The 20788-nt window shown below is 40.8% G+C and overlaps 1 protein-coding gene across 2 annotated transcripts; it reads left to right on the top strand.

Annotated features, from left to right (window-relative positions):
* The first annotated feature begins 2204 nt into the window (after window positions 1-2204).
* Window positions 2205-14478, top strand: LOC137377505 (ankyrin repeat domain-containing protein 46). Of its 2 annotated transcripts, XM_068047172.1 has the most exons (4): window positions 2205-2591; window positions 10903-11061; window positions 12936-12995; window positions 13225-14478. In XM_068047172.1, exons 1-4 carry the CDS (start codon window positions 2281-2283, stop codon window positions 13439-13441), a joined length of 747 nt encoding a protein of 248 aa, XP_067903273.1. In that variant the 5' UTR covers window positions 2205-2280; the 3' UTR covers window positions 13442-14478. The 2 variants fall into 2 exon arrangements, with proteins under 2 accessions (XP_067903273.1, XP_067903274.1); XM_068047173.1 differs by lacking the exon at window positions 12936-12995.
* The last annotated feature ends 6310 nt before the right edge of the window (window positions 14479-20788 follow it).

The following is a 20788-nucleotide window of genomic DNA, read 5'->3' as shown; positions in this document are numbered from 1 at the left end:
TGCACCCTCTCCAAAGCATCTACATCCTTTTGGTAATGTGGCGACCAGAACTGCACGCAGTATTCCAAATGTGGCCGAACCAAAGTCTTATACAACTGTAACATGACCTGCCAACCCTTGTACTCAATACCCCGTCCGATGAAGGAAAGCATGCCGTATGCCTTCTTGACCACTCTATTGACCTGCGTTGCCACCTTCAGGGAACAATGGACCTGAACACCCAAATCTCTCTGTACATCAATTTTCCCCAGGACTTTTCCTGGGGAAAATACAAAGCATTAGTCCAGAGAGAGTGTTAATAGCAGAATAATGAGCAGCTCTGTCTACAAGAAAAACAGGCACATGGTTGAAAAATAAGATAAAATAAAAAATATGAAAAAGGCCAGTCATGCTCTGAAGTTATAGCTTTGGAATTCTCTATCCCAGAGGACAGTGAATGCTCAGTCATTGAGTATATTCAAGGCTGAGATCAGTACATTTTTGAATTCTAAGTGAATCAAAGGATATGGGTATAGGGCAGGAAAGTGGAGTTGGGGTCGAAGATCAGCCATGACCTTGTTGAATGGTGGAACAGGCAAGAGGGGCTGTATGACCTACTCCTGCTCCTATTTCTTATGTTCTTACAGATGCACAAAATAATATGATTTAGATTACAAGATTCAGTTTGTCTTTGTTCTAATTAGATTTCATGTTGAAATTGTTTTATTAGTTATGCCTCCTTACAAGGGAGCACTTGTGCATTTTGTTTTCCTGATAATGCCTTATTTGATTAATTAAAAGAGTGGTATTTGTGGAGAGAACACACAAATTTTGAGTGCAGACCCATCTTTAAAACCAAAAAAGTAGGCTGATAGGCATATTAATACAAGAAGAGGGAAATATACATAAATAAACAACTTGCATTTATATAGCATCTTTAACTTAGTAAAACACCCAAGGTGGTTCACAGGAGTGTTATCAAACATAAAAAACATAATTTTCCGTATATAATATGCATTTTTACCTACAACTTTATCTGGAAGTTCAGTTTCATATAATACATGGTATCAAATCAAAACAGTTTTTTTTTGCAGCCAGTATTTATAAACTTAATTTCTAAAAGAAATAATCAAGAAGTTACTGGTAAGTTTTGAGGGTTTTTTTTTAAACATTTATTTGGATTTATTTACATGTCTAGCCTTGAAATGCTATGTCTGAATTACTGTCCTCAAATAGTTGACTTAGCCTTTCTTCCACATCCAGAGGCCTTGGCTTGTTTGCTTTGGGACTTTTGCTTATCCTTTGAGATTTGCCAAAGTCTAATGTTTGCCTCATTAACATTGAATTCCTGTGCTGTCCCCTGTTACCAGCAACTTTTATTAGCTTAAGTTTGAAGGTCGCCATGTAACCAGCTTTTTTCTCTGTCATGTTAATGGTTAGTACAAAGAATCCCGCCTTATGTGTGTCACATGTGATGCTCGATCAATTGATAAACATGTGGGAGCCAGACGCCAAGCAAACTAGGGTGGGACTGGACCTTTTAGATAATGGCTCTAATTCTACGTACCGGGTATTGACAGTTCAATTTAGTATAATTTATTTTGTCTTATTACTGTATTTGATTGCAGGGTGAGCAAAAAAGAAAACTTTAATGAATTTCTTTCTGGTATGGACACAGCTGGATTGGCCGTTTTGATGAAGTACATTCCACCGTGAAATAAAACAAGAGAAAGTTAAAGATAGGGAAATGAGCACAATTTTGACTAAAAGATATAAGTAAAGTAAGCCACGGTGTTTTACTTTTTTTTTTACTGTCTCTTTATGTAGATGCAAAAGCGTTCTATGCTCATTTGGGATCAAACTCTTGAGTTTAGTCAGGTTTGTTTACTACTTTTGTCAGTAAAGGGTCACTTTGACAGCAGAACTGCAAAAGTGTAGGTGCATATTATACATGGTTATAAGGCAATTTTGACTTTTTGCCTATCAAATTCTAGATGCCTATTATGTTTCAAAAATTATATGACACTGAGCCACATAAGAAGATATTAGGCTAATTGACCAAATAAGTAAGTTCCATAAAGCAATTATGAATGGAAAAATATAAATTGTTTCTTTTCATGGGGTCAATGACTGTTTTCCATCCCCGTCTCACTTGGTAAATTTTGAATAGAAAGGCGGAAGGGCTGATTGATGGTGAATGTATTAATTTTGATCTCTTGCTCTCGCCATAGTTGGCGCTGAGCCTCTGAGTCTGCGTAGTTGCGGGGTGACTGGAAAGAGGGACAAAGCTGAGAAGTCGCAATGTCGTATGTGTTTATCAATGACTCCTGCCAGACCGGCGTACCGCTGCTGCAAGCCTGCATCGACGGCGATATCGCCTACGCCAAACGGCTGCTGGAGAGCGGCTTCGACCCCAACATCCGTGACGGCCGAGGCCGCAGCGGCCTGCATGTAGCCGCCGCCCGGGGCAATGTGGACATCTGCCGCCTCCTGCACAAGTTCGGGGCCGACCTGCTGGCCACCGACAACCAGGGCAACACCGCCCTGCACCTCTGCGGCCATGTCGACTCCATCCAGTTCCTCGTGTCCAACGGCCTCAAAATCGACATCTGGTGGGTGTGGGGCCGCTTTTGGGGCTTAATAATGTCGCTGGCTTTGGGGATGGGACTGGCCAGAGCCTCAGTGGATCATAACCGGAGGAGCCCCTTCAGCCTGTTCCTCCATTCAGTTAGATCATGGCTGATTTCTGTCTTCACCTTAACCCTCCATACCTTTGCTGAACAAAGATCTATCCATCTCTTTTTGTTAATTGCCCCATCTCCCCGCCCAGCCTCAGCCGCTTTTTTTGTAGTGTTATCACCGACCGCCCCAGTCAAAGCCCCCAATCAAAATGTACGATTCTGATTGCGGTGGGAGAGATGCATTGATAATTCAATCCTGTTGCTCCACAGGTTGCCTAACACATCGTTTTAAACTTTCCAAATTAAAGGAAGACCCAGCCAAATTGTACCATCTACTAACCCCTGAATGAGGCTAACCAAACCAGGTGTCTTTAAATCAGCAAATTAACTCTTTAGTTAGAAGAACTAAATTCTTAAACACTATGAAGATATAAACAACATTTAAAATAGAAAAAATTAGAGTCCTTGCAAATTTACAGTCTATGTTGCTTGAAGTCCTCACAGAATGTTGCTTTCCTTCTCCAGTGAATTTCAATAATTAACAACTTGCAAACTCTTTGAATGGAATCAATCTGACTTTAGAGTTTTTGAGAGATAAAAGATTGTCACAGTCTAACTTTCCTTTCTTCAATTTAAATTACCAGAGATCTCTGTTTAGGCTTGACTTTTTTTAAAGAATTTTGAGAGGTAATTAAACAGACTAAGATCCTATTCCTTCAGTTTAAATGATTTAGAGCTCTTTCCTCAAGTGCCAACACCAGTTGTGTCTTAGAACAAACTGTCTTCAACTAAAAGCCAGTTCAAAACTGAATAACAAGTGTATCGCATGAGACTCACTCCCAGTGGCTATATCTATGGTAACGAGAATGCACCCTTTGCCTCACAGTTTCCAAATGGCTGTTTCTAAGGCAACGAAAATGCACCTTCCTATAACTCCTGAGGCTTGCTGGTTCTTAAGATTTTAGATTTATTTAGATTTAGAGATACAGCACTGAAACAGGCCCTTCGGCCCACCGAGTCTGTGCCGACCATTAACCACCCATTTATACTAATCCTACACTAATCCCATATTCCTACCACATCCTCACCTGTCCCTATATTCCCCTACCACCTACCTATACCTGGGGCAATTTATAATGGCCAATTTACCTATCAACCTGCAAGTCTTTTGGCTGTGGGAGGAAACCCACGCAGACACAGGGAGAACTTGCAAACTCCACACAGGCAGTACCCAGAATTGAACCTGGGTCGCTGGAGCTGTGAGGCTGCGGTGCTAACCACTGTGCCGCAATACTGATCCCTTGCAAGCCTTAAAGGCAAACCGCATATTCCGAAAAAAAAAACTACAGGACCATGACAGTAGAAAAAGAAAGACTTGCATTTATGAAGCGCCTTTTACGATCACTGGACGTCTCAGCGCTCTATAGCCAGTGAAGTACTTACTGTCGTAATGCAGGAAATGTGGCAGCCAGTATGCGCACAGCAAACTCCCACAAACAGCAATGTGATAATGACCAGATAATCTGTTTGTGATGTTGATTGAGAGATAACTCCCCTGCTCTTCTTTGAAATATTGCCATGGGACCTTTTACATCCAGCCAAGCAAGAAAATGGCACTTTAATATAAAATTTCATCCATTCAATCCATTCAGTGCACTTTCAGTACTGTGCTGGAGTGTTAGCCTTGATTTTTGTGCTCTGCCCTGGGACTTAAACTTAGACCCAACTGAGAGATTTCCTTTTACCCTTTGTGTGAAGAAGTGCTTACTGACATTGCCCCGAATGGTGTAGCTTTTAGATTATGCCCATCGTCTTCTGGACATTTGCCAGAGGGAATAGTTGCTCTCTATCTACCCTATCGACTCTTTACTCATCTGTAACATGTTAGATCACCCCTTATTCTTCCATACTCAAGGGAATGCAAACCTAGTTGATGCATCCTGCCCTTATTTAACCTTTTTTGGCCCTGGCATCATTCTTGTGAATCTGTGCTGCATTCCCTCCCAGGGTAATAGAATCTTCCTGAAGTGTGGTCCCAGAATTGAAGCTGGTAGTCCAGATGCGGTCTTAACTAGAGGCTTTATACAACTGACACATAATTTCTACTAGTTTGTATTCAGCTGCCTTGAGATGCAGGCCAACATTTCATTCCAGTGTATGCCTAGAAATGTCTTAATTATGTGCTAAAAATATTTTAAAAATCCCACCAAATACTCATCTATTTTATTAATTAGTTCATTGACCTTTCATAAGCCCTTTAGTCATGATCAGCTTGATTTTGGGTTAGTTGGTAACCCAGTTTTGGTGGATCCTTGTTTGCAAGAGCAGCTGTTGGTTTGTCTTACTCCTGTTCATTTTGTAGTGTACTTTCGTCCTTTAAAAAATTCTCTACTGTTGACAGCTTTCATACCCCAGCCTCATTTCACACGAGATGTAATTACAAGGTTTAAAAGTGAACTGTTGAGGCAGATACGAGCTGTCCTGTCTGTGTTTTATACCAATGTTTACACACGCAAACAGACCACATTTTGTTATTCAGAATGACGTCTTCAAATCATAGAATGGTTGCAGCACAGAAGGAGGCCATTTGGCCCATTGGATCTATGCTGGTTCTCTGAGCTATTCAACTCGTCCCACTCCCTGCCCTTTTTCCTGTAGTCCTGCAAATTTTTTGTCTTCAGATAATTATCTAATTCCCTTTTGAAAGCCACGATTTAATCTGCCTCCACCACAGTCTGAGGCAGTGCATTCCAGATCCTATCCACGCGCATAAAAAAAAATTCCTCATGTCACCTTTTTGGTTCTTTTACCAATCACCTTAAATCAGTATCCTCTGGTTCTTGACCCTTCCACCAACGGGAACAGTGTTTTCTTATCTGCTGTGTCCAGACCTCTTATGGTTTTGAACACCTCCATCAATTCTCCTCTAAACCTTCTCTTTAAAGAGAACAGTCCCATATACTTGGTAGGGCAGTAGCAATAAAAGATAATTTAACTCAATCCGATTGTTTTGCTGAAGTTGGCACTGTAGCAGCTTGTACCAATAATTCCCTTATGAAGTTTGTTTATGGCTTTGGTAATTCTGGGAGGAGCAGAATGGGTGTTTTTGTTCCATAAGAACAGAGGTAACAGATGTTTACTGAGCACCATTGGCAAATGTGTGGGGAGCAGGATTTTAAATGAGACTTACTGGGGGGGGGGGAGGTGGGCAAGAGGAGACTATTGCTAATTCGTTCACCTTCATTTTAAAGATTAAATTGTTTGCCGGCAGAAAAAATGCAATTTGAAACTATTTGCATGTAAACATGGTATTTGTAACTGAGTATCATGGACACATACAAAGCTCTGTGAAGCTTTGCTGATGATGTGCACCACTGCTATTATGTATAGCTTCAATTCCAACCTGAAAATAATATGGGACTAGCTGGTGTTGCACGTTTATTATATATTTGCTTTTTTACATTTAGTACACACAGTTTTTTGAGGTCAGACTCGAGGTTGAACTTACTAATTTAAGAGATCAATTTGAGCTGTTTGACCATTGTATTAGAAAAAATCTGTAATACATGGTGTGACTGCTTTAAATCCAGACAGCAAGGTATTCTGGCAATGAACTCTGTCAGACATCAGCTTTACTCTAGGTGCTTCTAACAATAGCAAAGATGCTGTCAGCATTAAGATTGACAAAGTAACACCTGATTAAAGTTACCCACAGCTTGTAGTTATCCTATAATGCTTCAGTCATGTTTCTAGTCAGATCTTTATTTGCCTCATTGTAAAGTCGATGCAGCTTTGATTTATTTTATTTGGAATCTATTCAAAAGATCCGTGACCTGGGTTAACTCCAACCCCAATTTGTGCTTGTTGCTTCTCCATTTTACTTTCCTGCTACAGCTTGTCAAAATTATCATTGTGTTACAGCTTTTTGAGTATCGTTTTCCTTCCGACTCCAGATTCCCTGTGAATGAACAATGTCACTGTTTGTCTCGGAGTGTAATATCCTATATCGCTGATTGTGATGCACTGTGCCTCTTTATTCTCCTGGACTTCTTGGAGGCTTTTGACTTGGTCACTTGGGCCATTCTGTTCCATGGTTTTTCCTCCTGATACTGCCCTATCTTAGACTATCTTTGGTCCAAGGAATGGAACTATCTTGTAATAAAGAATGAAAATAATCTTGCTGTATTCTTGCAGACTGTCTCTATTTTAAACTTGAAAGGAGCAGTCTTTTACCTATAGAACACACACGCGCACAATTACCCCTGAGAACTATCAGGGGAGAATCTAGTTTTGAGTAGGTTTGTAATGCTTGTTTCCTGACCTGGCATATCCCCCAAGTATTGCCAGTGGGAACTCAGGCAAATGTAGCTGTTGGTAAATTCTTGGTTGAATTAGAGGTCAGCAAATTGTAGGTCAGAAGCTGTGACAGAATGACTGTCTTTCTCAAAAGCTATTAAAATAATAAACATAAACAAGCTTGCTGAGACTAAATTTGTTTTTTGTCACAATCATACCCTCTAGTTCTGGCTTTCAGTTCAAGTTACAAATCTTGCTACACTTCCCATTCTGTTTTTGCACCTACATTACCCATTGCAATCCCATTTTTAGTACATAATCTCTGTGGTTTCAATCACGGAGACTTTATATATTCTGGTCTAAGTGGTTCATGTTCTAATACAGTCCCTTTCAACAATTATGAAACTGCAATACTGTGCCATTTTAAGAAATAAACAGGAACAAATCCATTGTGTGCAGCAACTTAGGGCGGCGCAGTGGTTAGCACCGCAGCCTCACAGCTCCAGGGACCCGGGTTCGATTCCGAGTACTGCCTGTGTGGAGTTTGCAAGTTCTCCCTGTGTCTGCGTGGGTTTTCTCCAGGTGCTCTGGTTTCCTCCCACAAGCCAAAAGACTTGCAGGTTGATAGGTAAATTGGCCATTATAAATTGTCACTAGTATAGGTAGGTGGTAGGGAAATATAGGAACAGGTGGGGATGTTTGGTAGGAATATGGGATTAGTGTAGGATTAGTATAAATGGGTGGTTGATGTTCGGCACAGACTCGGTGGGCCGAAGGGCCTGTTTCAGTGCTGTATCTCTAATCTAATCTAATCTAACTTGTTGACAACCATGCTATTAGAATCAGTAGGCATGTTGTGATTTTCTTGGAGAATTCAACATGGTTGCCAGGCTTGAAATGGCATCCCCCTATCTGGCTGCAGTACATACGGTATCTAGGGTAGCAACTGAATTAATTCCTCTATGGACCTGTTGCGGTTACAGAAGTTCAGCTCTATTAAGGTTGTTGAGGAGCCTTGCAGTTTTATTTCATAGCAAAGTAGGTAAAATGTGTAAATTTAAAACAAAAGATGGTGGAAATGCTCAGAAGCTCAGTCAGCATCTGTAATGCTTCAGGCTTGGAGCTTTTGTCAGAGCTGGGCAAAATTACACAATAGGCAAATTTACTTGCTGAAAGGGTTTAGCTGATACATTTGTGTGTTTAAGTCCACGCCACCTCTAGCTGAGATGTTAAGTTGCATTAGGAATTCACTGGCTGTGAAAACTTTGGGTTGTCCCAGTAGTCCTTTGCACTATACTATACTAACCCTTTATGGAACAGTAGATGGGTTAATTTGCAGTCCTTTATCAAACACCTACGGTTATTTAATACTGAGTTATTTATATTGCCTATCTAGTGTTAGACAACGCAAAGCATATACCAGTGACAGAAATAGTTAAAGAAAAGGAAAAGTGCTGGAAATCTGAAATGAACAGCTGGAAAAAGGTGTGAGCCTAAGTATCCTGTGGCCTGCCACCATAACTCTCTCTCCTCTCCCAATCTCATTCTGATCTTTCTGTCCATGGCCTCTTACTTATTGTCCTAAGAAAGTTTAATATAAGCAGTGGTTCCTGGTGATGGGTGAATTTCTTGATGCTTCGTTGTGAAAGACAAGTTAACATTTTGTGATATAGTTTAATTCACCACCCTGCCGTCACACCCACATTTCTGTCCTTGGCCTGCTACAGTGTTCCAGTGAAGCTCAAGGTAAGTTTGAGGAACAGCACCTCATCTCCTGATTAGGCACTGTACAGCCTTCTGGACCCAACATTGAGTTCAACAACTTCAGAGCATGACTGCCATTTTTTGATATTTTTAAAAATAAAATTTTATTTTTTTATCCATGTGCCTGTTTTTCATGTTTTTGCTTTTGGACCAAGCTGTTTATTATTCTGCTGTTAACACTCTCTGGACTCCTGCTACGTCTTTACTACAACTGTTAGCACTCCCTGTGCCTTTTATTCTGTGACATCTGTCATTTAATGTCTCCAGCCCTCCGCCCTGTTGCACATCTTCCCTTTAGTTGTTCTCTTACCCCCCCCCCACCCCCCTATTAGGTTTCTGACTTTTGACAGTTCAGATGAAAGGTCACAGACCTGAAATGTTGACTCTGTTTCTCTCCCCACTGATGCTACCAGACCTGTTGAGTATTTTCAGGCACTTTGTTTTTATTTAACTTTTTGTGAGGTGCAGTGACTTTTGTCAGAACACAGTACTGACTGGGTTTCAGTCTTCTCCCCTGTTGACTTTCTCTTCTTGGAGATGTGGCGCCACCTGACCTTGCCAGCATCTTTTTAATTTTCAAGTTTTTTCAATCTCCCAATTTCTTGTATTTGTCCTAAGCCTCTCACTCTCTTAGGTGTTCACACATCCTTTATTTCTTTAGTGTCTGTCATTTCTTTAATTCTGCTTTCAGTTACTTCACTTAGATAAGAAAGAAGAACTTGCATTTATATAGCACCTTTCACAACTTCAGAATGTCCCAAAGCACTTCACAGCCAATGAATTGTAGTAACTGTTGAAATGTAGGAAATGCGACAGCCAATTTGCACACAGTAAAGTCCCACAAACTGCAATGAGATAATGACCAGATAATCTTTTAAAATTTGTTTAGCGATAAATATTGGCCAGGACACCGGGGAAAACTTCCCTGCTGTTCTTTGACACAGTGCCATGGGATTGTTCATGCCCATCTGAAAGGGCAGACGGGGACTTGGTTCAGCACCTCTTCCAAAAGATGCTACCTCCAACAGTGCAGCACTCTCCTGGTACTGCACTGTTGTTAGCCTAGATATTTGTGCCCAAGTCTCTGGAGTGGGATATAAACCTACAACTACCTGACTTGGGTGAGATTGCTACCCATGGCCAACAGGTGATCTGTTACATCATCCAGGAATTGTTCCATCTAGATTTCCTCAGTTTGTTCGTCAGTCGGTTGTGTGTGTTTCCTGCCCCCACCCACCCAACTTCTGCTTGCGAGGCTAAATTGTGTACCCTTGTCCATTTCCTATTTTTCAGAAGAGTATGAGCTGAAATAGCGACTGTTTGTTTTCACCCACAGATGTTGACTGATCTCATATGAATAGTTAATCTGGATCAACTACCGATGCTTAAAATATTGTGGTTGTAATTGTTGCATGGAAAGGTTCAATAGAAGACGTGTTTGCTCCCCTTGATCATTGCTTGCTCTCTGTTTGGAAATCACCAAACCATTATCTCTGACAGTTGCATCAGGGTTCCTGCTAATATTAAATTCCACAGTTTTGCTTTGCCTTGAACATGTGTGAATTGCTCCAGTCAACATCCTAGAGGCTGCACTTCTACTTCTTGAAATCTAGCATGTTTGACAGTTTTGTAGCTAGAAACTGTGTGAATCTGAAAATAAAAATGGCAGTCGTTTCCCTAGTCGGTCAGTTCACACAATTCCACCATACTTACAGGTGGCTGCAGTGAGGCAAAACCCCTTTACTGCAATTGCCTATGTTCATTAAAAAAAAACACAGAAGTTCTTTATTTGGTTTGATTGAAAAGCACTTTAATGGTGAGCCTAAAACAGAAAATCCAGGAAGGTTCATATTGTAGCTGATGGTTGATGTTTTAGGTACAGTTCCTGTTTTTTATACACAGTGGCACTAGGTAGTTTTGCATGGACCATTTTAATATTTTTCAGTGAAAAAGGCTTTTTAGTACAGTGGACGTGAACTAAATTTGGATGTACATTTAGTTTTTCTCTTTGGTCCTCAAGATTAAGCCTGGATGGATTTTTGGCATCTTGTTCGGAAATCTATAAAGGAAAATCCATTGGTAGTTGTGACCAGGGTTTTATTGTTTGAAAGTAGTTACTGAAAACTGTTGAGGATGACCTCTTGCAAGGATGTGAACTATTATTTTCTTTTTGCAACTCAAGCAACCATCATGGTTCCACCCCACTTGTGTTGGCAAAACGTCGAGGAGTAAACAAAGATGCTATCAAGTTGCTGGAGTCCTTGGAGGAGCAAGAGGTGAAAGGATTTAACCGTGGAACTCACTCTAAGCTAGAAATTATGCAGACTGCGGAAAATGAGAGGTAAACATTAAATTATAAGGAAAATCTGAGCTGTAAGGATAATTTTGTAAGGTGTGAGTTAGAAATTATTTTAGTATAATGTTTAGAATATAAACTTTTACACAATTAGCTTTTGATTTTAGAGAGAGTTGCATTGTTCTAAGGGAACCTTATTTCTGTTCATTCTTTTAGTAGACCGGATTAAATGACTTAAAAGTCTATGAATAATTTAACTTGCAAACTTGACTATATAGTTTTCTAGGGTTTGTTATGATAGAAGCTACTCCTGATCTTCTGCCAGATGTTAGCCAAAACTGCTTTTCAGTTGGTTGGCATGACCTTCACCAACCCTGCCTCACTCCCCAGTCCCTAATCCCTGCCCCTCATGAAATGCCATATCTCCTTGACTCACCTGATGGCCCCACTGAATACAGAAATCTGCTGTAAGGCACGTGCACAGTTTATGCGACTTTGGAAAACATACTTGCTGCTCAGTTTCTGTTTTGCATATTATGATTTGGGGATAATTTTTACACCAGTTTCAAAAATACAAGAGAGTGAGGCACTTTCGGTTACAATTTGTAGAGCAACTTCCTTAGTCAATGATTTAGTTGATTAAAGCAATAAGTCACTATGAGCCATGCTTAGCAGGCAGGTCCCAGTTTTGATGCCTAATCAGTACTGTGTTGGACGATCAGAGCTGTGGTAGATCCTACAGTCGGCTTCCGTTTTGGGTTAGAGGAACATAGAAGGTTAAGGAGTAATTTAGTTGCAATTTTCAGCATTTAGCAAGGAATTGATGGGGTAGAGAGATTTTTTTATGCTGGTGGGAAGCCCAGGACAAGGGGTCATAACCTTACAATTGGAGCCAGACCATTCAGGCGAGAAGTTCAGAAGCACTTCTTCGCGCAAAGGGTGTTAGAAGTGGAAAACTCTCCCACAAAAAGCAGTAAATTCTAGCTCGATTAATTTAAAATGAGATCAATAGGCTTTTGCTAACCAAGGATAATGAGGGATATGGAGCCAGGGCAGGTGGATGGAGTTAGCATGCAGATCAGCCATGATCTCATTGAATGGCAGAACAGGCTCGAGGCGCTGAATGGCCTATTCCTGTTCCTATGTAGTGAGGGGGAAATTGGCTAGGGGTTCTGCTCTGGACAGCCATTCACTGTCCCTGGATGAAGGTGTGGATGTTAAACAAGGCATCATAAACTCTATGCTGTCCCCCTTATGTAGCCCAGTCAGTACTCTGTCTTGACTTACAAACTGAAGAACAGTTGCTTACAGAAATACTAGAATCATACCCCAGTGAGAAATCAATACCTTTAGGCATAGTAAGGAGGAAGAAGGGGCTATTTAAAGGTTGTATAGCAATAGAATTTGTTGACTAAAACTGTGGCCTTTGTAGTTCATTTTTGAAATATTCAAGATAACCTAAGGGCAATGTGAACATTGCAAAATAAGCTTCTGAAATTATTATATAGTTAAGGAAATCATGTAAAGGAATGGAGCTCAGTTGTAATACACTCGGTACTACACAGAATCTTGCCATAAAATGCAGTGATCTGTGGTTTTTTTATGGCAGGTAGACAGAGTGAAAGCTGTGAAGTTCAATTTTTTTCCCCCAATCCTCTTTGCTCACAAAGGATACAGACATCACTTCAAAAAAAAAACTATTCTGTTTACCCTCCAAGGTCTGAGTTTAATCTATTCAGATTTTCATTCCTATATCCACCAATACATAGCATCACAGCATCCGGTATGTAGGTTGTATGTCCTCCATACTGTGGAGTCCCTGATCTCAGTTGCACATTATAGGAATATACTGAGTTAAGGATTGATGCTTCCCCACAGGAGGGGGAGTTGTTCCCTAACTACTCTCTTGCATCTTCTAGTGAGCAGGAGACTCAGAACAACACCATCAGAGGCTGGGAAACAGACCATCAGCCCCTCAGGTAAAGTTGGTGTGTGGCTTGCCAAGAAAACTAATTTGAACCTATCTACAAAAATCAGCTCTCTTGTCTTTTTCAGTTGATTTAAAAAGACATTAAATAGAACTTCTTGAATCCTAAATGTAACATTTTACTTCATGGTAATCCAAATGAAGGCTGATGAATAACATATCACTTTGTATTCTGAAGTTGTAGTAATGATCCATATGCAAACTTTATTTTCTTCCACAAGTGCCATGGAGAGCCACTCGCTCCTGAATCCGAACCTCCAGAATACAGACGGTGTTCTTTCCAGCTTCCGATCTACCTGGCAGGAGTTTGTGGATGATTTGGGCTTCTGGAGGGTTCTGCTGCTCATTATTGTCATCGCTCTGTTATCTCTTGGCATTGCCTACTATGTTAGTGGTGTTCTGCCCTTTGTGGAAAACCAGCCTGAATTGGTGCATTAAAACCTTAACACCGTCCAATGGAACTGAGTTTGAGTTCGATCTTTGCTGCCTACGCTAGCAGACGAGAATGCTAGCAGACCTGTCAGCCTTTGGTAGTCGTCATTCCAGTTACTAAAGCTTTTTGCTACCAAAATTCAGCACCCATAGTCTTGGCATCAGTTTAATTATTTGGGATTAAATTCCAATTGTTCTCACTTTGATTTCAGCTAGTAAAACAAATTGTTTTTGAGAATCATAATGCTAACAAGGTCTAGATGTGCATTTGAGCCCTATAATAAAAAGTAAGCTGAAGGTAGAGCTTCAAGCTGATGTTTAAAAATATGCATTTAACAATTTACCATTTATTGAACTCCTTATTTGTATTGTGTAGCGGTGAAAATACCCGTTGAAATGTTTTTGTTCCTTAGGTCGCTGCTTTAAGGAAATGTAGTAAATCATATTCCTACGTGTATAAATTGAAGAATTTAGAAATGATGGTCTCATGCATTAAGATTAATGTTGACCATAGTGAAGCAATGATGTGTACAGTAGAGTACAGCTGACTAAATACTGGGATATTCAAATGTGACTACATTTGGTCAGTAAAATTTAATAGCCCTGTTCCATGTCTTGTTTGCAACTACAAATGTTTTTCAATACAGACCTGAATAAACCTATATGTAGAACACAAAATCTGCACTTTTAACTGTAATAATGTAAATTTTAAACATTCATGCAAATTGTTATACTCAGTATATTGCAGTAAATACTAATTACATGAACTACATGTGCTTGTATTATTTGAAGCAGTATGTAAACTGTATCTATCATCCATAAATATATTTTAGGTTGATATATTTGAAGTAGTAAATTCAGAAGAAATGTGCAATTGTAATGCTGTTATTTTCCAGTAAACGTTGCTGCGGAGTGTTACTAATTATGGCACTAGCTATGATGGCATTCTATAGGTGTATCAATATCCTGTATTAACTTTTGCAACTCCTGATCATTCCCATACCTGCTGCATTATGACATTAAATTAATTTTTTTTTAATAAAGTGTGTATTTCCTATATTTGTATTTATAGGTTGAAGCATTGGTGCAATGCATTAAAGTACCAACAGAATTGATTTCCTTGTCTATCCTCCCAGTTTCTCCTGATTGCGTATTATTGTATCATTGTGCGGATGTGCTAAGTGGAAAGCAAGCATTGGTAGAAGGCAAATCTGAGGCGGTAGCTAACAAATGCGCCCTCTTGGCTAGTTTAAAGGCAATGCCAATGAAATAAAAATGGAAAATGCTGGAAGCAGTCAGTAAATCAGGCAGTATCTGTGGAGAGAGAAGCAGAGTTAATGTTTCAGGTTGATGACCTTTCATCAGAATATTGAGATGTGACGTGCAGGAGGCAATAGGGGAAATTAGAAGATCCCATACGGTTCCCCTCAAATACGGGAGTCATTTGGTGAATTAAAAGGTAGCAACTGATATTACGCCAACTTTTGCTGTAGCAGGTGGTATGACTTACCTTTGAATGTTTAGGTTGTAAAATGTTTGTGTGGCAGGTTGTAAGTGTGAACTGACAACAACAGTGAAGGAAACGGGGCATCTGGGACCCGAATGTTCAGGGCAAGCAGGTTGTGATACACAATTATCAGATTGAGGGATTGGGAAATTAATAGTGCAGAATCCAAGGTGTAAATTCAATGTCAAATTGGTAGAGAGGGAAAGGTTGAATCAAAAGAGAAAAGGTTTAAAAAAAAATTTAAAACCTGACAAATAAGACTCTACTTGTAGCAGTCAATTTTCACTGTCAGATTGTTTGTAATGCTTGGCACATAGTTTAAAAGCACTTAGACTTGAAATAACTGACTAGTTTATATCAACTGCACAACTACAACAGCTTTATAGTGTTCAGTGTATTTCAACAGCAAGGTAGTAAGATGCCATTTTCACAAAGCTAATTTGGACAGCAACTTTTGGATACATTGGTTTCTTGCCTGAAGTTGCTGCATCATTTCCATATAAATGATGAGTGCCATTAGCCTCACTAATGACAGCACAATCTGGCTTAATAACTTCACAGAAGCACAATTGTTAGTGCAGGAGGTGTCCATTGCTCACCAAAAGAGCAATCAGTTCCATTTCCCTGCCTTCTCCCCATAACCCTGCACATTCGTTCTTTTGATATAACAGTCTAATTTCCTTTTGAATGCTTCATTTGAACCTGCCTCCATCACACTCACTGGCCATGCATTCCAGACCTTAACCATCTCAGTGTGAAAAAGTTTTTCCTCGTGTCACTTTTGCTTCTTACCAAATACTTTAAATCGGTGCCCTCTCGTTCTCGATCCTTTCACGAGACGGAACAGTTTCTATCTACTCTGTCCAGACCCCTCATGATTTTGAATACCTCTATCAAATCACCTCAGCCTTCTCCAAGGAAAACAGTCCCAACTTCTCCAATCTAACTTGCATTAAAATAGATACATTGATGAGCAGTAATTGGGGCAGTGGTAGAGTGGTAATGTTACTGGGCTAGTAATTCAGAGGCTCAGACTAATGCTCTGGTGACTTGAGTTCAAATCCCACCACTGCAGCCGGGGGAATTTAAATTCAATTAATCTGTAATAAAATGTTAGTCTCATTCATAATAATGAAATTACCAGATTGTCATAAAAGCCCATCTCAATCACCAGTGCACTTCAGGGGAAAAACCTGCTATCCTTACCCAGTCTGGTCTATGTGACTCCAGACCCACAGCAATGTGGTTGACTCTTAACTGCCCTCTGAACTGGCCTAGAAAGGCACTCAGTTCAAGGATAATTAGGGATGGGCAGCAAATGCTGGCCTTACCAGTGACACTCAAATCCCAGAAAGAATTTTTAAAAAAGGATTGACAGACACTGTCTTGGGTGCTCACACACAATTTAATTTGACATTTTACATGAATCTCTTAGAATTTATTACAATTTATTTCAGTTGGAATGTTAAGTGCTGACACTTGAACATTCAGGGCTGAATATACGTGAATAATTATACATGTATGTACAATGAGATGTGTTGCTGATATAATCAGCTTCTCAATCAAAGTTTTAAAACCATTGAAACATCTTTAAGGGAATTTGCAGTGAAATGCTGCAATTCTGTTTCAGTGCTTCCAGTTTCCCACTGATTTATTAGACAATTAAATTCATGTAAAATATCTTGTATATGAAATGGAATGAGAAATGAAACCTCTGTCTTAAACTAGAATCTACTCCATTCTAAATACGAATTAGGAGTAGGAGTAGGCCACTCAACCCCTCGAGCCTGCTCCGCCATTCAATAAGATTATGGCTGATCTGATTGTAACCTCGACTCCACATTCCCACCTACCCCCGATAACCATCCACCCCCTTATCTTAATCTATCTACCTCTGCCTTAAAAATATTCAAAGGACTCTGCTTCCACTGCCTTTTGAGCAAGAGAGTTCTGAAGACTCACAACCCTCAGAAAAAATTTCTCATCTGTCTTAAACGTGAGACCCCTTATTTTTAAGCAGCGATCCCTAGCTCTAAATTCTCCCACAAGGGGAAAACATCCTTTCCACATCCACCCTGTCAAGACCCCTCAGGATCTTATGTTTCAATCAAGTCGCTTCTTACTCTTCCAAAGTCCAGCGGATACAAGCCTAGCATATCCAACCTTTCCTCATAAGACAACCTGCCCATTCCAGGTATAGAATAGTAAACCTTTCCTGAACTGCTTCCGATGCATTTACATCCTTCCTTAAATAAGGAGACCAATACAGTACATAGTACTCCAGATGTGGTCTCACCAATGCCCTGTATAACTGTAGCACAACCTCTCTACTTTTGTATTCAATTCCCCTCACAATAAACAAGAACATTCTATTAGCTCTCCTAATCACATGCTGTATCTGCATACTAACCTTTTGCGATTCGTGCATTAGGACATCCAGATCTCTCTCAATCTCAGAGCTCTGCAATTTCTCACCATTTAGATAATATGCTTTTCTATTCTTCCTGCCAAAATGAACATTTCACATTTTCCCACATTATACTCCATTTGCCAGGTCTTTGCCCATTCACTTAACCTATCTACACCCCTTTGTAGCCTCCTTATGACCTCTTCACAACTTACTTTCCAACCTATCTTTGTGTTATCAGCAAATTTAGCAACCATACCTTCGGTCCCTTCATCTAAGTCTTATATAAATTGTATAAAGTTGAGGCCCAGCAGTGATCCCTGTGGCACACCGCTTGTTACATCTTGCCAACCAGAAAATGACCTATTTATACCGGTTTTCTGTTAGCAAGCCAATCTTTTATCAATGCCAATATGTTACCCCCTACACCATGAGCTTTTATTTATTGCAATAACCTTTGATGTGGCACCTTATCAAATGCCTTCTAGAAATCCAAGTACAGTAGATCCACTGGTTCCCTTTATCCACAGCACGTTACTTCTTCAAAGGACTCCAATAAATTGGTTAAACATGATTTTCCTTTCACAAAACCATGTTGACTCTGCCTGATTACCTTGAATTGTTCTAAGTGCACTGCTATAATGTCTTTAATAATACCTTCCAATATTTTCCCTAAGACATAACTGGGCAGTAGTTTCCTGTTGTCTGTCTCTCTCTCCCTTTTTGAATAAAAGGAGTTACAAATGCTATTTTGCAATTTTTTTTTTATTCATTCATTCATGGGATGTGGATGTCGCTGGCTGGCCAGCATTTATTACCCATCTCTCATTGCCCATGAGAAGGTTGTGGTGAGCTGCCTTCTGGAACTGCTGCAGTCCTTTGGGTGTAGGTAAACCAACAGTGCTGTTAGGAAGGGAGTTCCAGGATTTTGACCCAGTGACATGAAGGAACAGCAATGTGGCTCCAAGTCAGGATGGTGTGTGGTATGGAGGGGAACTTGCAGGGGGTGATGTTCCCATGCATCTGCTGCCCTTGTCCTTCTAGGTAGGAGAGGTTTGGAAGGTACCATCAAAGGAGACTTGGTGAGATGGTACACACTGCTACCACAGTGCGTTGGTGAAGGGAGTAGATGTTTATGTTTAATTTAGAGATACAGCACTGAAACAGGCCCTTCGGCCCACCGAGTCTGTGCCGACCATCAACCACCCATTTATACTAATCCTACACTAATCCCATATTCCTACCACATCCCCACCTGTCCCTATATTTCCCTACCACCTACCTATACTAGTGGCAATTTATAATGGCCAATTTACCTACCAACCTGCAGGTTTTTTGGCTTGTGGGAGGAAACCGGAGCACCCGGAGAAAACCCACGCAGACACAGCGAGAACTTGCAAACTCCACACAGGCAGTACCCAGAATTGAACCCGGGTCGCTGGAGCTGTGAGGCTGCGGTGCTAACCACTGCGCCACTGTGCCGCCCTATGTTGAAGATGGTGGATGGGGTGCCAATCAAGTGGGCTGCTTTGTCCTGGATGGTGTCGAGCTTCTCATGTTGTTGGAGTTGCACCCATCCAGGCAAGTGGAGAATATTCTTTCAAACTCCTGACTGGTGCCTTGTAGATTGTGGACAGGCATTGGGAGTCAGGTGGTGAGTTACTCATTGCAGAATTCCGAACCGCTGACCTGCACTTGTAGCCACAGTATTTATGCAGCTGGTCCAGTTCAGTTTCCGGTCAATGGTAACCCCCAGGATGTTGATAGTGGGGAATTCAGCGATGCTAATGCCATTGCACATCAAGAGGTGATAATTAGATTCTCTCCTGTTTGAGATGAACATTACCTGGCACTTGTGTGGCACAAATGTTACTGGATGTTGTCCAAGTCTTGCTGCATCTGGACATCAGCTGCTTCAGTATCTGAGGGGTGCTGAACATTGCACAATCATCGAACATCCTCACTTCTGACCTTATGATGGAGGGAAGGTCATTTGATGAAGCAACTGAAGATGGTTGGGCCTAGGACACAACCCCTGAGGAACTCCTGCAGTGATGTCCTGGGATTGAGATGATTGACCTCCAACCACCACAACCATCTTCCTTTCTGCTAGGTATGACTCCAACTAGCGGAGAGTTTTCCCCTGATTTCCATTGACTAGTTTTGCTCGGGGTCCTTGATACTTGGTCAAATGCTGCCTTGATGTCAAGGGCAGTCACTCACACCTCACCTCACCTCTGGAATTCAGTTCTTTTGTCCATGCTTGGACAAAGGCTGCAATGAGGTCAGGAGCTGAGTGGCCTTGGCAGAACCCAAACTGAGCGTCACTAAGCAGGTTATTGCTGAGCAAGTGCCACTTGATAGCACTGTCGACGACCCCTTCCATCACTTTGCTGATGATCGGGAGTAGACTGAGAGGGTAGTAATTGGCCGGGTTGGATTTGTCCTGCTTTTTGTGTACAGGACAGACTTATGCAATTTTCCACATTGCTGGGTAGATGCCAGTGTTATAGCTGTACTGGAACAGCTTGACTAGGGGCGTGACTACTTTTGGAGCACAAGTTTTCTGTACTATTGCTGGAATATTGTCAGGGCCCATAGCCTTTGCCGTATCCAGAATCTAATGGAACCTACCCCAAATCTACGGAATTTTGAAAATTAAAGCCAATGCATCAACTATCTCACTAGCCCCTTCTTTTAGGACCTTAGGGTGAAGTCCATCAGGACCCTGGAACTTGTCAGCTCGCAGTCCAACAATTTGGCCTACTCCTGCTCCTAATTCGTATGTTCGTATTGTCATGTAGGCATCTGCCAAGAATGAGGAATATTAATTTTGCCACATGAACATTAAGTTTAAACTGTTACTGGAGTGAAGAAAGAACTGGTTAAAAAACCCACAATGGAGAGACATTTTTGTATATTAACAGTACTTGGAAAGGACAAAGGGGCTACTCGCTTTTCCAATTTAATCCACAATGGACTTTTGATTACCAGACATTGAGGGTGGAGGAGCTCGCATTCCAGGTTAGCTGCTAAGATGGCCGAATACATGAACAGACATATTCCGACCAGTTTAGTCACATGACTAACTGGCTGTTGCAAAGTTTTGAACTGAGAGTTTTAAAATTGGAGAAAAGTGTGTTTGAAGACAGAAAGAAAGTTGTTGGCTCCTGGAATGAAAAGCCCTCTTGTGGCTGGCTCGCCACAACCTCTCCTGTCTGCTCATCTCTTTCTCACCAGTTTTGGAATCCATTGAAGACACAGGAACCACAAGAGAGAAAAGTCTCCTACAGTGAACAAGGTTTAAGAATACTGGGCCCCAACAAAAAGCAAGAATTACCTACAAGCAAGAACTACCTACAAAAGGACTACAGTGAGCTTCAAGCACAGTAACAAGAACCTCTTCAGATATTACCTCAAACCTCTCCACTTTATTTTT

The sequence above is a fragment of the Heterodontus francisci genome, chromosome 15, assembly GCF_036365525.1.
Source record: "Heterodontus francisci isolate sHetFra1 chromosome 15, sHetFra1.hap1, whole genome shotgun sequence".
In the NCBI taxonomy this organism is placed as follows: domain Eukaryota; kingdom Metazoa; phylum Chordata; class Chondrichthyes; order Heterodontiformes; family Heterodontidae; genus Heterodontus; species Heterodontus francisci.
The sequence above is the reverse complement of the archived record's forward strand: the minus strand, read 5'-3'. Positions and strand labels throughout refer to the sequence as shown.